We start from the raw sequence: 19,240 nt of genomic DNA on the forward strand, positions 1-19,240 counted from the left end.
GAGCACAATAATGGCGGTGTGAAGATTTTCAATTATGAGTGGCTGCGCTGGAGGAATAAGCAGGGAAACTATTGGCTAACCATTTGTATCATTTGCAATTAGTGTAAGAACTAAAGCTTGTTTCTCAGTTTCTCTGCCCCCTCTCTCATCCCTTGGTTTAATTGGTAGTTCCATGTAAATACGTGAAAAAGTCACAAAGACGGCGGCAGCCTTCCATTTAAACAGATTATGGATGGAACAGTTACCAGTGAGAGCCAAATAGCCCTTTGTAATCCTCACAGAGGACATTTAATTAACTGGCCTTCTTTGCTTCACTGTCTGTCTGTCTGTCTCTCTCTCTCTCTCTCTCTCTCATTCATTCATTCTCTGTCATGCTGCTATCTTCCGTTTCCTTGTCTTTTTTTTTGGTCACCTTATTTCTCCTTTTTTTTCAATTATGTGAGTACATATGGAGGACACATACCTGCGTGCAGACACACACTCTGTACTGCATGTTAACCCTAAATGAGAGGCAGAGAGAAAGAGGGCAATGAGGAGTTCTACATTATGCCTTCACCATTGTCAGTGCAATGTAGAGCAGGAGGGGGGCAGATATTGAGAAAATGAGGTAGCAGAGAGTTAGGAAGGTGCTGATTGGGGTCATCAGAGGACAGCAGAGAAGGAGGGAGGGGTCTGCATTTGATGCATTCAGCTATTAACTTTACATCCTCTGCTTCCATCACAGTGTTGAGTGCTCAAACACACTGCACTGCACTGCACTCACTACATGTTTAGACACAATATGTAATGATATAAACATCTCTTTCTTGCCCTGTTGCTGTCTTCATTTGCTCCCTGTTATGTTGATTCATAAAATGTGTACCACTTACAGGGACTTGAAAAAGGCCGTCTGGCTGGCGCTGTGCCTTTGCACTTCACTTAAGGAATCGTCTGACTCATAACTGTGTTCTTATTTGACAGAGATAATAGAAGCAATTGGATGCTTAATCTGGATTGTGTTTGGGTCTCTGTTTTGTTTACTGCAACACAGGGCTGCATAATTAAGTGAAATATTATCGCAATATGGCCAAGTGCATTATCCAGACTGCATGAGTAAAATGCGTCATATACTTGTCACAAGATACAACATACCATCATAAATGAAGCATCCTGGTGCTAGAGAAATGTCCCCGGCCTGCAAATCATATTCTCCAGGCATAAGGGAAGACACCAGCAAAAATCACATCATCATTTTTCTCAGTGAAAATGGGACAACTAATCTTTCCCACTAAAATCATGGCTCATCATTAATTATTAAAATAATTGCAATTGGATTTCTTTGCATATTGTTCGGCCCTGTTGCAACAGTTTGCTGATGTTTCCATGATTTGCTTTGATATGTTGCTGATGTGCTGAAAACTGACTTTACAGTTAACTGATATAATTTAGTAATCAGCTTCATAATGCACCCTGCTGCAAAACAATTTAATATGTTAATGAGGTGAACCTAGTGATGCACAGAAATGATACACATACAGACACCTATTTACACCTACACACCTCTCTGACCCTCAGACAGATACTACTTGCACATGTATGGTATTTGGCAGCTGCTCTTACCCAGAATGACCTATAAAGCATTTCTGCTCACCATGAGTGTCGGTGAGTGTAGACATTTGGCAGCATCAGATCTTCCCAGCATCTGACCTCAAGCTCATAATGTACTGCAAAGAGTAAACAAAGCTTCAACTCATTCAGCAGAAAAGACCTGAGTTCAAACGCAACAAAGTGCTACATGTCAGCTAAAGTAGATCAGGCACTCTATGCACATCTGTAAAAAGTTATTTTGGGTAGAATAACAATTTTAACCAGCGGTTCACTATTCAGGCTAAACAACAGTTGGCAAAAGTGAAGGCGAAAGAGGCATAGGCCAGATGGTGTTTGACGAATTGGGCCTTGTTTGTGCTGAAAGATGGGGATGGATTTAGCACTTGTGAGTACCAGATGATTACAGAATCATACACTTAATATTTCCAACATAAACTGGTATTTTTAAAAACATGTGGTGACAGGGAGCATGCATAGTTCTGACCATACACACAGTCTTGTTGATTGAGTTTGATACAGATGACATGGACATGAAAGCCAGAGACAGAATCTAATGTGTAATGTTGTTCTTGTAGGTCGTGAGCCTCTGGCCTTTTATAGGTAGATATGTAGACTGCAAAGAAAACACTTCATTGTTTTAATTGTTTTAACAATATCTTTGATTTTCTTATGTGTACATGATGTTAATTTTGTTCTTTATAGTGTAGCATTTGACCTTATATCAATGAGTACCTTTTCTTACTTTTCTTACTTACTTTTACTCTATACTGCTGAAGGTTTGCAGTGTGATGAATTAATGGCACTACAGCTGCTATAAAAAATGTAAGTAAATGGCTTGGCATAAAGACGGATGTGCGTATGTTTGCAGACCTTAAAAGTGCAACACAGACACTTTGTGAAATTGCACATAATCTTTATTGTTTGTTTTATCACCAGGTTTGAAGGCTGGTGGAGCCAGCAGATGTTGTCAAGTGAAAGAATTTGATTTAAGAGTTAACTAAAAACCATAGGAGTGGTAATCAAACTTGTGCACATACACACATTTCCTCTTGACTAGGGATGTCAGATTTGGTTAATTTTGCTTTCAATAGCCCGACAGCCATTAACAAGTAACTAACTAGTTAATTTTGAGGTGAGTCAGTTGCTTCCTGGAAGATTTCATTGTTCCAAACAAATGGGAGAAATTGTTCTCATGATCTGTGTTCATAGACACTATTTCCCCATGTTTTTGTGTTCAAGTGACTAATGGAGACAGTTTTTGAAGTTGGTCCAGTATTAAGTTAGAGCGCTTTAACTAAGAGCGCTGTTTTGTATATTTAACCAGAAACAGCTGTTCAATCACTCGCCACAAAGCCACCAGACTTCATTTACAGAAGCGGTCATTTTATCACCGCAAAACACACTTCATTCAAACTTGACAGAAACTAAATGAATCTCACCAAAACCTTCTTGGTCTATCTTTCACTGTTCCATAAATCACCAGCAACTCTGGTTTGGTTGAAATAAAGAGGACAGAGAGAGAGAGAACAGGGACATCAGAGGAAGTAGTGGGAGAAAACAGCATGTGAAGAGGGAATATTTTCACATTTAACCCGATAATTCTTTTCACTAGAGAGACTTAATAATAATAATAATAATAATAATTACACATTTCATAGCACTGAAGGTCACCTTACATCATGGAAGATCAGCAATACAATTATACACTAAGCAACAACACATCAGTAATAAAACATCAGCACAGTTGATAATAAAATATACTTAAACAGTCAAGCACCAACAATAAAACATCAGTAATGTAACAATTAAGGCGATTTGCAACAGAGCACAGCTCAGCAAATGAGTTAGAAAACAACATTGCAGTAAAACTAGGATTCTGTTGATGTAGTTCAAGTGAGCAGTTGAATATGCAGAACTTCGCAATATTCCCAGTCAGCATTAATGATTGTGATGAAGGTAGTTGTGACGTAGCTTTGGTTTGTGAGAGCTCTCTAGCAGACGGTGGTCAGAAGTAGCTTGTCTGCCCTGGTTAGCTTGACTCTAGCTCATCTTTCTTCTCAAACATTTTTCAATGCATAGTCACAGTAGCTCCTGATGGCATAGTGTACTCAGGCTTGAGGTACTAGCCCTTGGAATCCCTTTCCTTCAACCACACTGATTGGCACCATATAGGTCCCAATCATTCAGCACATCAGCTGATGGCCTGAGACTAGACTGTATCACACCGTGTGTGTGTTTGCACATTGACCTGTAGACCAACATGCGTAATCAGTCAAAATTTTTCTCTGTGGTTAACCACTGACATCCCTAATATTGACTGAGATTTATAAAACAGATCCATGCACCATTATAAATCTCACACAAAGAAATGTACATTTTTACCCTGATACATAGACAGAATTTTAGTTTTGAACTCACAAGTTTATATATCTGGCCCCTGGTCTTAACTTGGAATTTATTCCACTACCTGGCTGCAAGAACAGAGTAGTGTCTCCCAAGGGTGTTTCTAGGGTCAGTGGATATCTGGGGCGTAGTCCAGAACGTCTGGAGGCAGGCTTTCATGGATTAATATTGCAAATGCAATAGACTGCACTGCGAAATGTTGCCTTATATGTGTTGAGAAGTACACTTTTATACATTTAAGAAACAAACATTTACCATTCCATTATTTTCCTATTTCCACAGACATTTCTGAATGTGTGTACAGGTGGACAATACAGAGGTAGTCACTATTAAAATCATCTATGTGTAATTATATACTGTGATGGCAGTATATATTGCTACATTTTTGGCGAATTTATTTGAGATAAGTTTTGTAGATAATAACCAGACCAAAATCAGGATTAATCATCATAAAATCATGAACACCTAATAATACTTACTTACATCATACACACTGATCCAAAAGCCTTTTTGTCCAATACTGCCATGATGCAGTCTACTGATTGATTTTTAGCAGTGGAAACAATTGTCTAATAAAACCAGAAGAAAGGGGGAGCAGAATATTCTGTCCAATTTGATGACAAATTGGACAGGATTTTGAAGTATAAAACAACCATGCTGTTAACTGTGTGCTCTGCCTCTTTCGTTGGCTTTTTAATGGCTTTATCACTAATAGTTCTATATCTAGAACATATACTCAGTATGATGTGGTCTCATCTGTTTCCAGTTGTCTCCATCATTCCATCGTAGCTGCTTCTCTCTCTCCTTCTGCTTTTTTTTGTTGTTATCGTGACTGTCTGTGACACTTTTTTAAAAAAAGGGTCATTAAACAGTAACTACAAACAGCAAATTTGGCAGTTGTTCTCAAAGGCAATGGGACTAATTGAAATTAATTTTTATGTGTAGCATTTTATGCATACTCCTCTTCTTAAGTCTTAATATGTCCTAATCTAGTGCTATCTGCTTAGCTTGGTTTCTGCAGACATGTGTAGCTAGACAGCCACATAATGAGAATGGAAAAGGCATTGAATTATATAGCAGATTCCGTACCAATGTATCATTAACTGCCTGGATCAGCCCAGGTCATCCCTGCTTAGGGTGCTTGTGTGAGTAGCGTTACTGAATTAGCTGCAGGTGTTGAGTAAAAGCTGTACATACTGTAACTGTTGCATCTCGTGTTTCTGAAGCATGGAATTCACTTGCGACTGCATAGAAATGTCTATATTCATTCATGCCTGACATAAAAGTAATAGTTGATAATACATTTTCCAGTTAATGAATATCTACAAAGCTTCAGCAGCCAGAGTTGTTTTTGTTTCTTTGGTTAGTTACTGAACTGCACCTCTCTCTCCCCTGAAATTAATATTTAATGAAACATTCCTGGCATTATAAGGTCCATAAAGTTAAGATTACATACAGTTAATCATGTTTTTAACGTCAGAATAGTATTTTGTATTCACAGCAATGTAGAAGTATAGGCAGGAGGAGGAAGATATTCAGTTCAGTAATACAAGTACAAAAGGAAACAAAGAAATTCTGAAACTCTCCCATTGGATACAGGAACCAAGACGAGATGTGACGAGTAGTAGGAAGGCTACAGACAAACACTGAACAGTTGCTGCCTCATATTTGAATTGTACAGTTCTTCCACGAATAAGAAGCTCCAAAAAATTAGCGGTTTTCTGCTTCTAGGTCTGAGTTTTGTCTCTCCTAACTTTCTGAATGGTATATGCCAGTATTTGTTAAATAACCACCGAGACAGTTTTTCAAAAACAAAATACACGAAGAAGCAAAAACAATTATAATCCAAGGAACAAACAGAAGATCATAAGTGTTAAGAGTGAGAAAACTGTGGAAATCAGACAAAATTCAAACCATAGATCCCTCAGATTTTATAAAGATGGCTCAAACATATGAGAACTCTGCACTAACAGTCTGTGTATTTTGGTATAGTCACTAGCAGGGGTTCTCAAACCTGTCACTCAAAGGTCGACATTTGATTTTTATTCATGGTCAGAGGTCCAGAACAGCTGGTGCCAACCAAATAACATTTAATCAGTTAATTAATGTCACATTTCTTGTGATTGGGCCAGCACGAAACAAGGCTGAGTTAGTCTATATTTCTGTCTGACTCATATTCTTACAACTACATTTACACCACTTGTAGAAATTGTGTACTAGAGAAAATGAGACACATTCTGTATCTGCATTTCAGCTGATAAGAGATTCTCTGGTGTAATGATAATGTCAGTAAGACAACAATGTCAAAGATAGGGAAATAAGCCACATTGAAACTACATTCATCTGGGAACAGGATCATGTGAAATTTTATAGGGGCTGGAAATTAAAAATTGAAAATTGAATTTATTTAGGCCTAATTAGCATATTATTGTTTAATAATTTCACTTTCTTACAAAATTAATGTTATTTTTATGAGTTGATACCAGTGTGAGCAGCCTCCTATCCATAATAATAATTAGATTCTTAATCAGAAAAGACCTAAGTGCTCCATACAAAACCCACAGTTCAATGATGAATGATGCATGAGTCCTCATCTCAGCTAAAAACTCCTCCTCTGGGACTCAATACAACAGTTGACCAATGAAAATAAATCCAAGGGTATCTGGGTAGAATGGGTGAACTACTCCTCGTCTATATCCCAGGAAGCAAAGAAAAATACTTCCAGCAGTTTACCAACAAAAACGAACCCAAATGACACCATGTACAGGAGGTGAACTATGGTTCGTTGCCAGGGGTTGGCAAGCTGATCAACCATCACTCTCAGGATGGACTGGACTTCTTCCACTAGTGAATAACATTAGATGCATGTATTTTCTAGTTTATGAATATTCTGCAGGCCAGATGGGAATGGGTTAGACTGGATGTGACCAGCGAGCTGGTCAGTTGACAATATGGGCTGAGTCCAGACTGATTTGACGTTTTACCCACAACGGGACCGAGGTCTGGACTTTGAGACTTTGTTTGTTCTTCATATCCCCTTTAAACTGTTTCTTTAATTAGTGCAGATTTATTATTTCAAAAACATAATAAAAAGATTAATTCAAATCCTCCAATGCTAACCTTACACTTAGTATAAAGATAACAACATATAGAAAAAAAAGCATGTCACCTTCATCTTCTCTCACTTTTTTTTTTTTTTGAGGGACAGATGTGAGTCATAGAATGTACAATTGAAGCAATATTTTTCCCTCATTTTTTTCTTTTCTTCAACAACCATCTCTGCCCACCTCTAGCCCATTCCGTTGGAAGTCTATTAGAATACAACAGCAGATAATAAATACAATTGAAAGGAAAGAAATGGGGAGGTGGGTAAAGACTCCAGTATATGGGATGACAGAAATGTTTACAATCAACATATTGTACATTATTTTAAAAAATGTATGTTGTGTTTTCAAGTGCATGGGGTGTCACTCTAAGCATGAGCCTTATCACAGTTTGGCTACCTGCTCCACCTATCAAACAGGGGTTACCATGTTTTCAGGAAGACATTATCTCTGTCAGTAAACTTGCAAGAAAGTGTCTCGATATGAAACACATTAGCCAGATCCCTGAGCCACTGCTGGAACAGAGGGCCAGCCTCGGACTTCCGCTGTTGTAGGATAAGGCATTTGGCCAAGAGTGCACAGAGAGAGATGACGGGCCCCTCATATTTATTATTGGAAGGATTAACTACCATTGATCGAAAGATAGCATGTAGAGGATCTGCTGCAATAGTTTTATTAAAGGCCATGAACATGCAGTGAATTATAATAGTGCAAAAGGAATTTAACATTGGCAAGGACAAGAACTGATGGTTAAATGTCTTTTGTTTACACTAATCACATAAAAGAGAGGTGTTGGGACATATGGCATGAAGCCCGGGCTCTGAATGATGGACTAATAACAATTGCCTTCTGAGATTTCAGAATGGAGTGTTTGCTCCTGATCATTTTTCAGTTTGTCACTAGACACTGCTACACTACAAGACAGAGACCGATTCCTTAGTGTCGGGTACATGATTATGATGCAGACCAGTTTGTTGTGTTAAGGCATGTGTTCATAGTGTGGTATAAGTCCTAATAGAATTCCTAATCTGGAGGTACGTGCAGTATATAAATGTGATGGTAATGCGACGAGGGGGGCTTTGGGCCCAAGTGCAGAACCACCACAACACGGATATTGCTTATATCAAGTTTAATCTCAGACTTGGCAGGTCCAGATAAGAAGCAACAATACAGAGTCTCTAGTAATGCACAGTAAACCAAACACCAAGCAGTCACAGTCAGGCAAAGACTCAGGAAGTGCTGAGTATGAAGTCTCAGAGACTCTTTACGTGCTTGATGCGGCAAACACCAAACAGTCTCAGGCAAACCAAAATCCAGGAAGCGAAAGGTAAGACTCGTGGCCAGGGACAAAAGGCTAAGATATTAAGCATGGGACAGGTTTGGCAGTGGGAGATAAATCCATATGAAACTGCTGGAGAGTCTTGCACGGAAACAATGAACAGACTGGCAAAGAGTGAGTTTGGCAGAGTAGCTTAAATGCTGCACTGATTGCTATGACCCTCAGCGGTGAGCAGGCAGGTAGGCGTGAGTGGAAAACTACTGATGGCACAGATGAGCAGATGAGAAGACAATAGCAACAGGTAAGAGACTGGTAAGATACTGTGACAGGTAGACCATGGGACTGTTGGAAAGACACAAGGCCTTAGTACATTGTTATGACAGTTGTTCCAGAGAGAAAACCCCGTGCCCCATAATGCACGGTTGTGGCTGACTGTCTGTACATTAAGTAAGGTAAGAAAAAGTATGATTGGATTATTTATATAGGTTGGTATCTCTGCCCTAACTGGATTATTAAGTAGTGCAGGGAGAGAAGTGTGGCCACATGTAGCCAGTTCAATCTAGACCCATAAGGGTCTGTTCTTGTGATTGTGTTCTGCCGTTAGACAACTGTGCCAGAAGGATAGCACATTCAGATTGGCTGCCGAGTAGAAAAATGGAAATTGTGGTACTCTCCCCCCTCCTTAACAGGATGAGAATCATTTATGAGATTACATCACTCGTTTAATGTTGGTAATTCTCTCCCATTACTTGTAGTTTTATGCAAACACCAGCAGTCATGGAATAACGACAAACTGCATGTACGGTGCATTCAGGAAGTATTCAGAAGCAAAACCAGGACTTTAGAAGTTTTTGCAAATGCATAGATATTCACACCCTTAACTCAGCATTTAGTTGAAGCATCTTTGACAGCAAATCCAGCCTTGAGTCTTCTTGGGTATGACGCAACAAGAGCCAGATGTACAAACGATGTGTACGCACAATATGGATACATATCCTGTTCAGTCTTGGTTTCAACGGACCAAGATCAAACTCTCATATAACTAGTAACATTTCCACCTCTGCTTTTTCCTGTGATGAAAATTTAAAAAATTCTGCTCTCAAAAGATCTAGGAAATGTTTGTTGTCATCAGCTTTCAAAGGCTGGCGTGACAGATAAAAGTTGCAGTTTATTCCCGCGAAGGCTCACAAACTTTTTCTAACCTTGACCGCAGCAAAAATCCATTAACATGAACAAAAAGCAGCAAACACATCCTCCATTTTTCATTTGGGCTGTGCATTGGGTTTTCAGGACTGTACACATACTGTATGTGCTCTGAGAACGAGCTAACAAGATAGTGCTGTGAGAAAATGAACATGTCAGAATGCTTGGACTTGCAACCTATTGGAGAAAATGAGGTTGGGGGGCACAGAAAATCCTTCTGTGGCATTATTAGTACTTGCAGATCCTACTGTTTCTTGGGATTGCAACATAACATTAAATCCAGTGAGATGCATTAGTGTGAGCGATGGCAGTAGCACCAAGCTGTATCTCCCTGTGGTCCTTCATTAGCTGCTAATCCACTGATGATCGTTATTAGTGAGAAAGGTGCGTGTGTGCTTGCATGTGTGTGTATCTGTGAGATGCATTTGGCATAGTGCTCTCCATATTAGCTCAGTGATTTATTATCTGGGTAATGCCGTCCCTTCTTCCCCAAAGCTGCATTGTCCTTTTGCCAATTAATTCTGAATCTGTTACGACCACAGGGACAGCGTGAGGGAGGGAGACAGAGTCAGAGATCATCAACAAATACATTGGTTGAACTGCAGAGTCAAGTGTAAGATGTGGCTGCCTAATTTCGGTCTCCTGTCTTCTTTTGATTTCATTCCCTCGCTCCCTCTCTTCGCGAATGCCATTGATTTATACAGTTGCTTGGTCATTGTTTTTCGTTTTCTTTCTCTTCTTAATTCTTCCATCTTCCTCTTTTCATCCTTCTGCTGTTTCCATCACAAAGGCAGGGTCATTTATGAGCCCCTGCATTTTACTTTAAGTCCTGTACATACAACACTCAGTGAACAACTAATAACTCGATTCATTTGTTTTGCTGTGCTCTGCGTTGCTTGATTGCACCCTCTCGTTCTGAAAAGACTTTTCAGACCCTTCATCATTTAGCAGACAGTTATATTCACAAAGGCATTTTCTTATCTTACGACTTGCATTTGGCATTACAGAGAATGTAAAAGGTAAAGAGAAAATTCATCATCTGGACTTGCTGTTCAGACATTTGTAAATATGTGTAGAGCAATAACATTGATACCATTTTGTTAAATAACCATTCCAAATAAGAATCAGCCTTTTTTTTCTAATAGGTACCAATACTGACAGCAATACTGAGAGCAATCGTCTGGCTCCAGCCTTGAAATTACTCCTCTCCTCCCCTGCTGCAACCACCAAACAGGGTCTTCTTTGTGTGTGTGTGTGTGTGTGTGTGTGTGTGTGTGTGTGTGTGTGTGTGTGTGTGTGTGTGTGTGTGTGTGTGTGTGTGTGTGTGTGTGTGTGACCAGGTATTCATCACGTTGTGGGGACAAAAATCTGTTTACAGTCACATTGTGGGACAAAATGCAGGTCCCCTTAATGTAAATCATGAAATTTTAGGGTGAAGACTGAGAATAGGGTTACAGGTTAGGTTAGGTACAGGGTTAGGAATAGGCAGATAGTGGTTAGGGTTAGGGTTAGGATAAGGTTCCAGGAAATGAATCTAAGTGTATGTAATGTCCCCACAAGTGATAAAAACAAAACATGCGTGTGCGTGCGTGCGTGCGTGTGTGTGTTTGAGTGTGTTGTACTGATGAGGTCTGTGTGAGACTTTTGTGTGCTTTGCCAGTGTGAATATGATTGCTGTTTACTATGGGTGCAGATAGCGCAGTGCTGATTATAATTACAAGTTGAGATGCAGAGATGACCTCTTTCAGTTTCTTCTTGGTCATGTTTCTGTTGTTTGTTGTCCACATGACACATCCAGGAAAGAAATGAAGGGAGATCACAGCGGAACAGAACCCAGTGTACCCTAATGGGGGGAAACAAATCTTAGCAAAATTTGCATTGCAAAAATGGGAGATTCATGCTGGGGTTTTATTTGCAGATGTGTAAACACCTGTTTTGCTATACTTAATATTCATTTATTGCACAAAACCTGGATTATCCATGGGCTGTTTTCCATTATCATTACTAATAATATTAGTAGTAGTAATTAATATTGGTGATGTGAAGTGCACCACTGCTGTGCTTTGTGTAGCAGACAGCCAATCCAGAGCACACAAGACTGTAACCAATGATCATTCTCACTTAAGATTAATCAGTCAGTTATTTTCTGTTAATTAATTCTAGGTATAGAAATGTTTCAAAATAGTGAAAAATGTCCATTTTTAAAATTTCTGATCCACTGTACTTTATGACAGAGTCAGAAAATTCTCACAAGTCCTCTAGAATGTTTGCTGAAAAATAACAACCACTTATGAAGCTTTTCAAAAAATCACTTAAGACTCACCTGTTCAGCACTGCTTTCCACCTCTGACAGTCTCATCTACTCATGTCCTATTTTTTTTCTCCTTGTTATTTCATTATTTTGATATATTTTTGTGAAGCATCTGAAAAGCTCTATATAAGAATAATCTATTATTATTATTTTTCTACGCTACTTACTGATTATCTAAATAGTGGCTAATTTTCTGTTGATTGACTGATTTATTTGTTGACTAAGTGTTTCAGCTTTTAGTGACATCAAGTGTTCTGTAGTAACAAGGTCTGGTTGTCATATTATTATTATTATTATTATTTTTATTTTTTTTGTGTGTGTGTGTGTGTGTGTGTGTGTGTGTGTGTGTGTGTGTGTGTGTGTGTGTGTGTGTGTGTGTGTGTGTGCGTGCGTGCGTGTGTGTGTGTTGTGCCTATCTGACAAATACCTGACACATGCACAACAGTAAGTTTTAGACATATGCACACTGCTCCTGCTTCCCGTTCTTCCACTGGGTTTGTTTACACTTCTTATTTATTTCTGAGCTGGCAGCACTGCTACTTTAACCAGCTAGTCTGTTTCCCTGGGCAGCACAGCCGGTTGGAGTAAAACAGAAGGCTATTGCTGGCTGAACGTCACATGGGTTTACTCTGCTGGAAGAGTTGTTGGGCTGACAGAAAAGAACAGAGTGGTGCCTTATATTGCGACAAACAACTCTCAAAGACAAAAAAGAACTCAATGAAGACTTTGACATTTGGAGTGAACATGAATGGAGCAAGCGCAGCCTCCTTCACTTTATGTCTAAATCTGTCACAAAGTCATTCAGTGTGTGTTTGACAAGGGTGCCTGAAACGTTGTTCTAAGATAAACCAAAAGAAACAGACAGCCTGTGGTCTATTTGTTGTCAATGATGTCTTCGTCGTTACTGAATGTGGCTAATGTAGCTGCTACCAGTAGTGAATTTGGTAGCACAGTGATGTGGAAACATCTATTGTCCCCAAAGACTCTTCCCATTTTCACAACCATATTTTCTGATGATAAAATAACTGTACATGCAGCTTTGTGCTTGTAAATTTGAAAAGACAACTTTGCAAGCTTTTCAAGCTGTATTCAAAGCATAAAATTGTTTTTGACCAATACTACATGTATTACAATGGTGGGTTCCTTAAGTTTCATGTTATTAACTGAACCAAACAAAAAAATATGTAACATGAACTTTAAATTCTTGTTCAACAACTGTATCAAACATGGTGTCAGCCTTAAATTTGGTCACCATGATTGACCCTCTCTGAACCTCCGCCTTGTCCTTTTCATTCCTTTTCAGGTCCAGAGTGGTACTTTGTCAGAGTGGAGTTGACTGTGACGGATGTAAATGACAATGTCCCAGAATGGAGCATGGTTCCTGCTCCATACCTCGCTGTGGTGTCCCCTGATGCCCCCGCAGGCTCACTGGTTTACAAACTCCATGCACAGGACGGGGATGAAGGCAACAACGGCGAAGTGGAGTACTTTCTGTCTGATGGTAGGTTATTTTTTTCTTCTTTTCTCTGGCATGTGCGATCATTTAACATTTGGAAAAGGGGAATTAACCATAGTGAAGTAAGTACACTGATTTATATATAAAGCCACAGAACATTGACATTTACTCTAGGTGTTTTCATTTCAGAATGAATCTGAATGACATCGTTAGCTTTCCTGTTTCAGATGAGTGTTTCATCATTGGGGTGTATGATACAGTGGGAATGTACATATCATGGTCAACACTAAGTGTTTTCCATGATGCAGATTCACATCTGTTTCTATTGGTCTTCGAAATATGAGCCTCTACTGAACCAGTAAGTAGTTCTCTCTCTCTCTCTCTCTCTCTCTCTCTCTCTCTCACTCACACACACACACACACACACACACACACACACACACACACACACACACACACACACACACACACACACACATTTATATTCCACTGTAATATAATTCATTTTTCCCCTACGCAAAATAATTGCTTTTCTTATTGTCTGCCATGTAATGATTTTGTCTGCCCGTTGTGGAATCTGTGAAACCACTGCCTATACACAGACGATCTTCCAATTTTCCCCATGGGTGCAACAGAGAATGAATTGACATTAGAAATTACAAAAAACAAACAAACAAACAAACAAACAAAAAAACCCATTGATATTAGTTTCTGGACGAAACTTTTCAGTTGTTTGTCGGTTTAATTATTTTGTGAATACAGGTTTGTGTCACAAGAGTTCTCCTACTGAGGCTGCCTTACAACCAAACTTAGAAACGATGACTTTAGAAAATGCAGTGTACCATAGTTTGGATGAAAGCCTAATCGTACCCTGTTACGTTACATAGAGCTCATGAATTTTAACATCCCACTTCCAGTCTCTCTGCGCTTTGCATTTCACAACCCAAAACTGACTGTCCAGTCATATGTATCACTGTATTGGCGCATGTTCAGCTTGTATGTACAATAGTTTTTGACAGCTCTTGAAGGCATCAGTATTTACACAGTGTCTTGCCTTGCGGCCCTTTGCACTGGCTCACTCTGAGCTGTGACCTAAGGAGGCTCTTGTGTGTCCAGGGGTTGTTATGTGTCTCTTCTCTTTATGCTGCAAGCCTTCTCAACATGAACCCACAGAAAGAAGTCTGCGAGAAAAAGATCAAAATAAACACAGATAAACTGCTAATGGCATAATTCTTTGCAACTCTCTGCAGTTTATCTGCTCATTATTTTAGTGAGAGTCACTCTTCCTATTATTCTGCTAATACAGCTACAGCTGTATAGAAAAACACTACCTCTTACCTTTCAGTCTCATCAATGCTTCCTTTAAATTACTTGTTAATGTATCTTTTGCCTCGCCAACAAGTTTAACAGGTTATCTGTTACATATAAAAGGTTATTCTGAACCTGTGCAACCGTATATCTTTAATGTTCTGCTGTTATGTTTGTTTTGTTTTTATTTACGTGTGTTGTCTTTGATCTTGTTACGACCCCTAGCTCGTGGTGGATAAAGGGAAGCAACATAAACCAGTTGTAATTGGTGAAAGCAAAGTTATTTATTTTAAAGGTGAGGAAAATGATATTTACAACAAAAACCAGAGGCAACTCTAAAGGAAATGGGCTTACGAGTGCTGATAAATCAAAAAACAATCAAAACCAAAAGAGGACTCTCTAGAACTACACTTATTAACAAAAAAAAAAAAAAATCCAAAAACAAAACCCTCTCTGCTTAACTAAAGTTTAACATAAACAGCAGATCAGCACCCCTTCTTCCTAATGTGCACTAAACAAAAATCTCCACTACCTCTGTGTCACTGTTAACATCAGTGGTTGAAACTGGCCCTGGCCCAGTCCTTCACAAAATTGAAAATGGCTCTCAGTCTCTTAACATGGCCACTCAAAACGACACGTCTGGCGCGCTGCTCTTCAGCCGCCCTGAGTGCTGGTCCGCTCGAGCCTTTCAGCATCCCGTCCTCGATTGGCGCCTGGTAATTGGTGAACGGGCCCCGACACTGCACCAATCCAGCGAAGGTGGGAGGTGGGAGGCAGAGGGAGTTCACACCTCCAGGACCACTTCGCCTGCTCCACAACACACACTCCTCCAAGGCATGGCGGGTCAGACAAAAAAAGGCAAAAAAAAGGGGGAGGAACGTCGGTGGCCGGAACAGATCTGTTGCTCTCTTGTATCTTGTACGGCAAATTCAATAATTGTACTTATAAGCAACGACGCATTAAGACTGATGAAGATTATGTCCTGTCTGTGGAAAGTGTTGTTCCACTTAGCAAAGGTATTGCCTTTCTCTGCAGGTGGTGATGGTCGTTTTGAAGTGGACAGGAAGAGCGGCCAGGTACGAACTACAGGCCTTCCCCTGCAGCAGGACAGGGAGTACCTGCTCACGGTGGTGGCTGCCGACCGGCTGGGCAGCCGCAGCGCTCCTGCTGTCGTCTCAGTGGTTGCTGGAGACCGGCCGCCACAGTTCTCCAATGCTTCTTTCACCATTGCCATACCAGAAAACACCCCTGAAGGACAACCGTAAGTTTACATATCCACACACAGATGTAGAAAAGAATATGTTGAGCTTGTAATACAAAATTGATTAATTTTTTCTGAATTTCTTCCCTAGACATACAAGGAAAGGGATTTATAGCCTTCATGTATTCACACATTTGTGCACACATACAGACATTTTCTTTCTACCGCAGACATGACTGATATCCATTCAGATGAACACTAGTTTTACATTGCATATGTGTTTGAAAAGACAAATTCATCATAGACGTTTGATGTGCACACATTTATGTCTTTCTCTGGCTGTGCTTACACATCTCATGCTTTAAAAACTGCTAAATAGAAGCATGACGCATTTAGCCTTGAGCAGGTATGGTATGCAGCACATAAGTAAAAGTACTGCCTTTAAGTATTGATACACACACACACACACACACACACACACACACACATAGCCTCAGGTCTAACTAAAGTGGTACAGTTATGACTAGTGTCCTTGGAATGGTCTCATTTCTCCCTCTGGCTTCTTTTTTTTGACTGACACATTTGGCAAACCAATAAAGTGGATATTGCACGCTGTTGTTTACATCATTTTCATCAGAAAAGATGTGTAAGAGTTTGATAGCAAGTCTTTGTACTCCCACCACTCTTACTGTGCTTGGTGTTACTTTGGTGGACGGACTTTGGTGCAGAATTGCACTTGACATTACTGTCCTGTGCTCTTCTCTAGTCTTCGCTTCACTTTGCTCTTAGATACTTCGATCCAAAACCTTCTTATATGCTCCTCTTTCGCTCTGCTTGACTTTGAGTTGCTCCTTGAGTTCATAGGAATAGCTCTTTTATCGATTAATATACTGCAACAAGATCATAGTTCATCATTATTTTATGATTTTTCTGTTTTCTTCTAACCCAAACACATTACTAAAATCTAGTAACTGAAATTAGAAGAGTAGTCAAAGAAGTTTTTCACTCTAGGTGTGTGAAGACTGTGCACAGCAGTGGAACAGTTGCAATAAACACAAGTTTAATTTAAAATATAATGTTATATACATTTGCCACATCATGATGGTGTTATTGGATTTGGAAAATGTTTTGAAGACCATGACATTAATTTAAATTTAATGGTCCAGACTTCACTTTGTTTGAATGTACCTCTCACTTCAGTTTTTTTTATTCTAGTTCATGCTACAGTATACAAATCTACTCAACTCAGGTCTTCTCTGCGCTGCTTAACTGTGTTTTACTTATTTACTATGACTGAGTCTACCCCATTCTAATCTACTGAGGTCCAATATATTCTACATAATACGAGATTACATCTATTTTGCTCTTCTGTAATCAGCCACTTGGCTGTACTTTAAGGCCTTTTCCATCACAGGATCTTTACGGCCTGTAAGCTTAACGTGTAACCATTGTCCGGAGGTGGTACTAAATCCAACTTCCAGCTAGGCCTTCTCTCAGAGTCATGGAATACAACAGCTTGTTTGCAACACAGCAAACACACTTAATAATGCAGGATGTGTGTTTAGGTACAGTATACACTGCAGATGATGTGAATATGCAACATTTGTGCTTTGCTGTCATCATTTATTCGTCATTTCAACTATAAATAGTTTGCACAGTGATAAGTACACCACTAGTTTAACAGCATTAACAGTAATGCTTGGGTGGTGTGTTTATCCTCCAAATGTTGTAGTGTTTTCTGTAGTGCACTGAATTCATACTTGTGCTGCTCCTTGCAGTCAATTCTCCATCAGATTCTCCCCCTGAAGCTCACTCTCTTCTCATTCAGTGAAGGAGCCGACTGGTGTGATGTCAGGAAGCGGAGAGAGCTGGACTGGCACCTGCTGGTGCATCCTTCGGGACAGCCCACCTGTCTCGAGGGAGGCCCCAGTGCTGGAGAGCTGGTCTGGTGCTGGTTTTGTTCACTCTCAGCTCCAGTCTGTCAACCTCCTACTGCAGGAGGGGCCCTACTATCAATTTAATGACAGTCACATTTAAAAGTAATTCTTTTAATAAAGTTGAAAAAAATCAGCATTAGTAGTATTGGTTGTTTTTAATTGTATATATCTATAGCTTTGTTTTTGCAAAGACACATATCTTGGGATGGCTGTGATTCAGAAGGTCAGAGGTTCGATCCCTGGCCTTGGCAGTCTTCATGTTGAAGTATGGGCTAGATACTGAACCCCAGATTGCTCCCAGTGCTGCGCCATCGGTGTGTGTGTGTGTGTGTGTGTGTGTGTGTGTGTGTGTGTGTGTGTGTGTGTGTGTGTGTGTGTGAGAGAGAGAGAATGGATGACACTTGTAATGAGCTGGTGGTTTAGCCATCATATGGCCGGGATAATGGATGAATACAGACTTGTGTTGTAAAAGTGCTTTGAGTGGACGTCAAACTAGAAAAGCGCTATATAAATACGGTCTATTTACCATTTACATATCCAAAATGTTACTGTTTGCAAAGCAAAGTGGAAAACCAGAAATGAAAGCCTCACAGATTCTTCTGTAAAGGGCTTGCCTGCTTTCCAGAATTCTTCTCTACACCACTCTAACATACAACAAGGTTTTGAAGACGTGTGGGAATCTGTCTGTGATTGTTTTTAAAGATAGAAAGTGCTTTCACATAAAATTAGAAGAGTTTTTTCTTCGTGCTGGTCAACTGCTTCGGCAATAGTGCGCCGCCATGTTGTTCTTGCGTCATTAGCTACGTCACGAGGTTGGTTGGTTGGATCAGGTTGGATAGCTAGCTTGGCAGTACGAAGAAAGAATGGAAGAGGACGAAATTGAGCGGAACTTCGAAGCGATGCCATCACACCCGATGGCATACGCCTTTGAGCCAATGAGGAAACAAACACCTCAAACACAGCCACGGGTTGTTTTGGAGGAAGAGCAGCTGGTGGTGTCTGCAGGTGCTGAGAGAGTGGGCAACACAGCGTGGTGCGGGTGTGGCAACTGCAGGGAAATGCCCACCCCGACATAGTGTTGTCGGGAGGCCAACGTGAGCCATCTTCTAGGGGATCTTCCCTGTATGATTTTATCCCGCACCTACCAGATGCTCTGCTGCGAGAGGGAAGTGTTCGAAGTGGCCATGCTTTTATTGAAAGACGTCCGTGCCGAGACCCTGATGCGCCCCATTAACAGCAGGTAATTTAACGGTAACGTTAGTTGCTGAGCTGGAAAGGCTCGACTGATTAAAAGATTATTATGTCCAGAATAGTTCATTAGCTAATGTCCTCATCAAAATTGCAGGTTAATCATGCTAAGTTACTTGTGTGCCACAATTGTAAACCTGCTAGCGTGTCATTAGCCAACCAGCTCACGGGCAAGTTAGCTTACTCGTGTAGCCGTAGTGCCA

General features: G+C 40.1%; 1 protein-coding gene across 1 annotated transcript in view; it reads left to right on the top strand.

Annotated features, from left to right (window-relative positions):
* Positions 1 to 19,240, top strand: part of LOC139329523 (neural-cadherin) — a 325,949-nt gene that overhangs the window by 71,203 nt on the left and 235,506 nt on the right. Inside the window, exons 2-3 of the mRNA XM_070959899.1 lie at positions 13,191 to 13,388; positions 15,687 to 15,912. Of these exons, the coding sequence (XP_070816000.1) occupies positions 13,191 to 13,388; positions 15,687 to 15,912 (424 nt within the window). The remainder of the gene's footprint in view (positions 1 to 13,190; positions 13,389 to 15,686; positions 15,913 to 19,240) is intronic.

This window comes from Chaetodon trifascialis, chromosome 1 (genome assembly GCF_039877785.1).
Source record: "Chaetodon trifascialis isolate fChaTrf1 chromosome 1, fChaTrf1.hap1, whole genome shotgun sequence".
NCBI lineage: Eukaryota > Metazoa > Chordata > Actinopteri > Chaetodontiformes > Chaetodontidae > Chaetodon > Chaetodon trifascialis.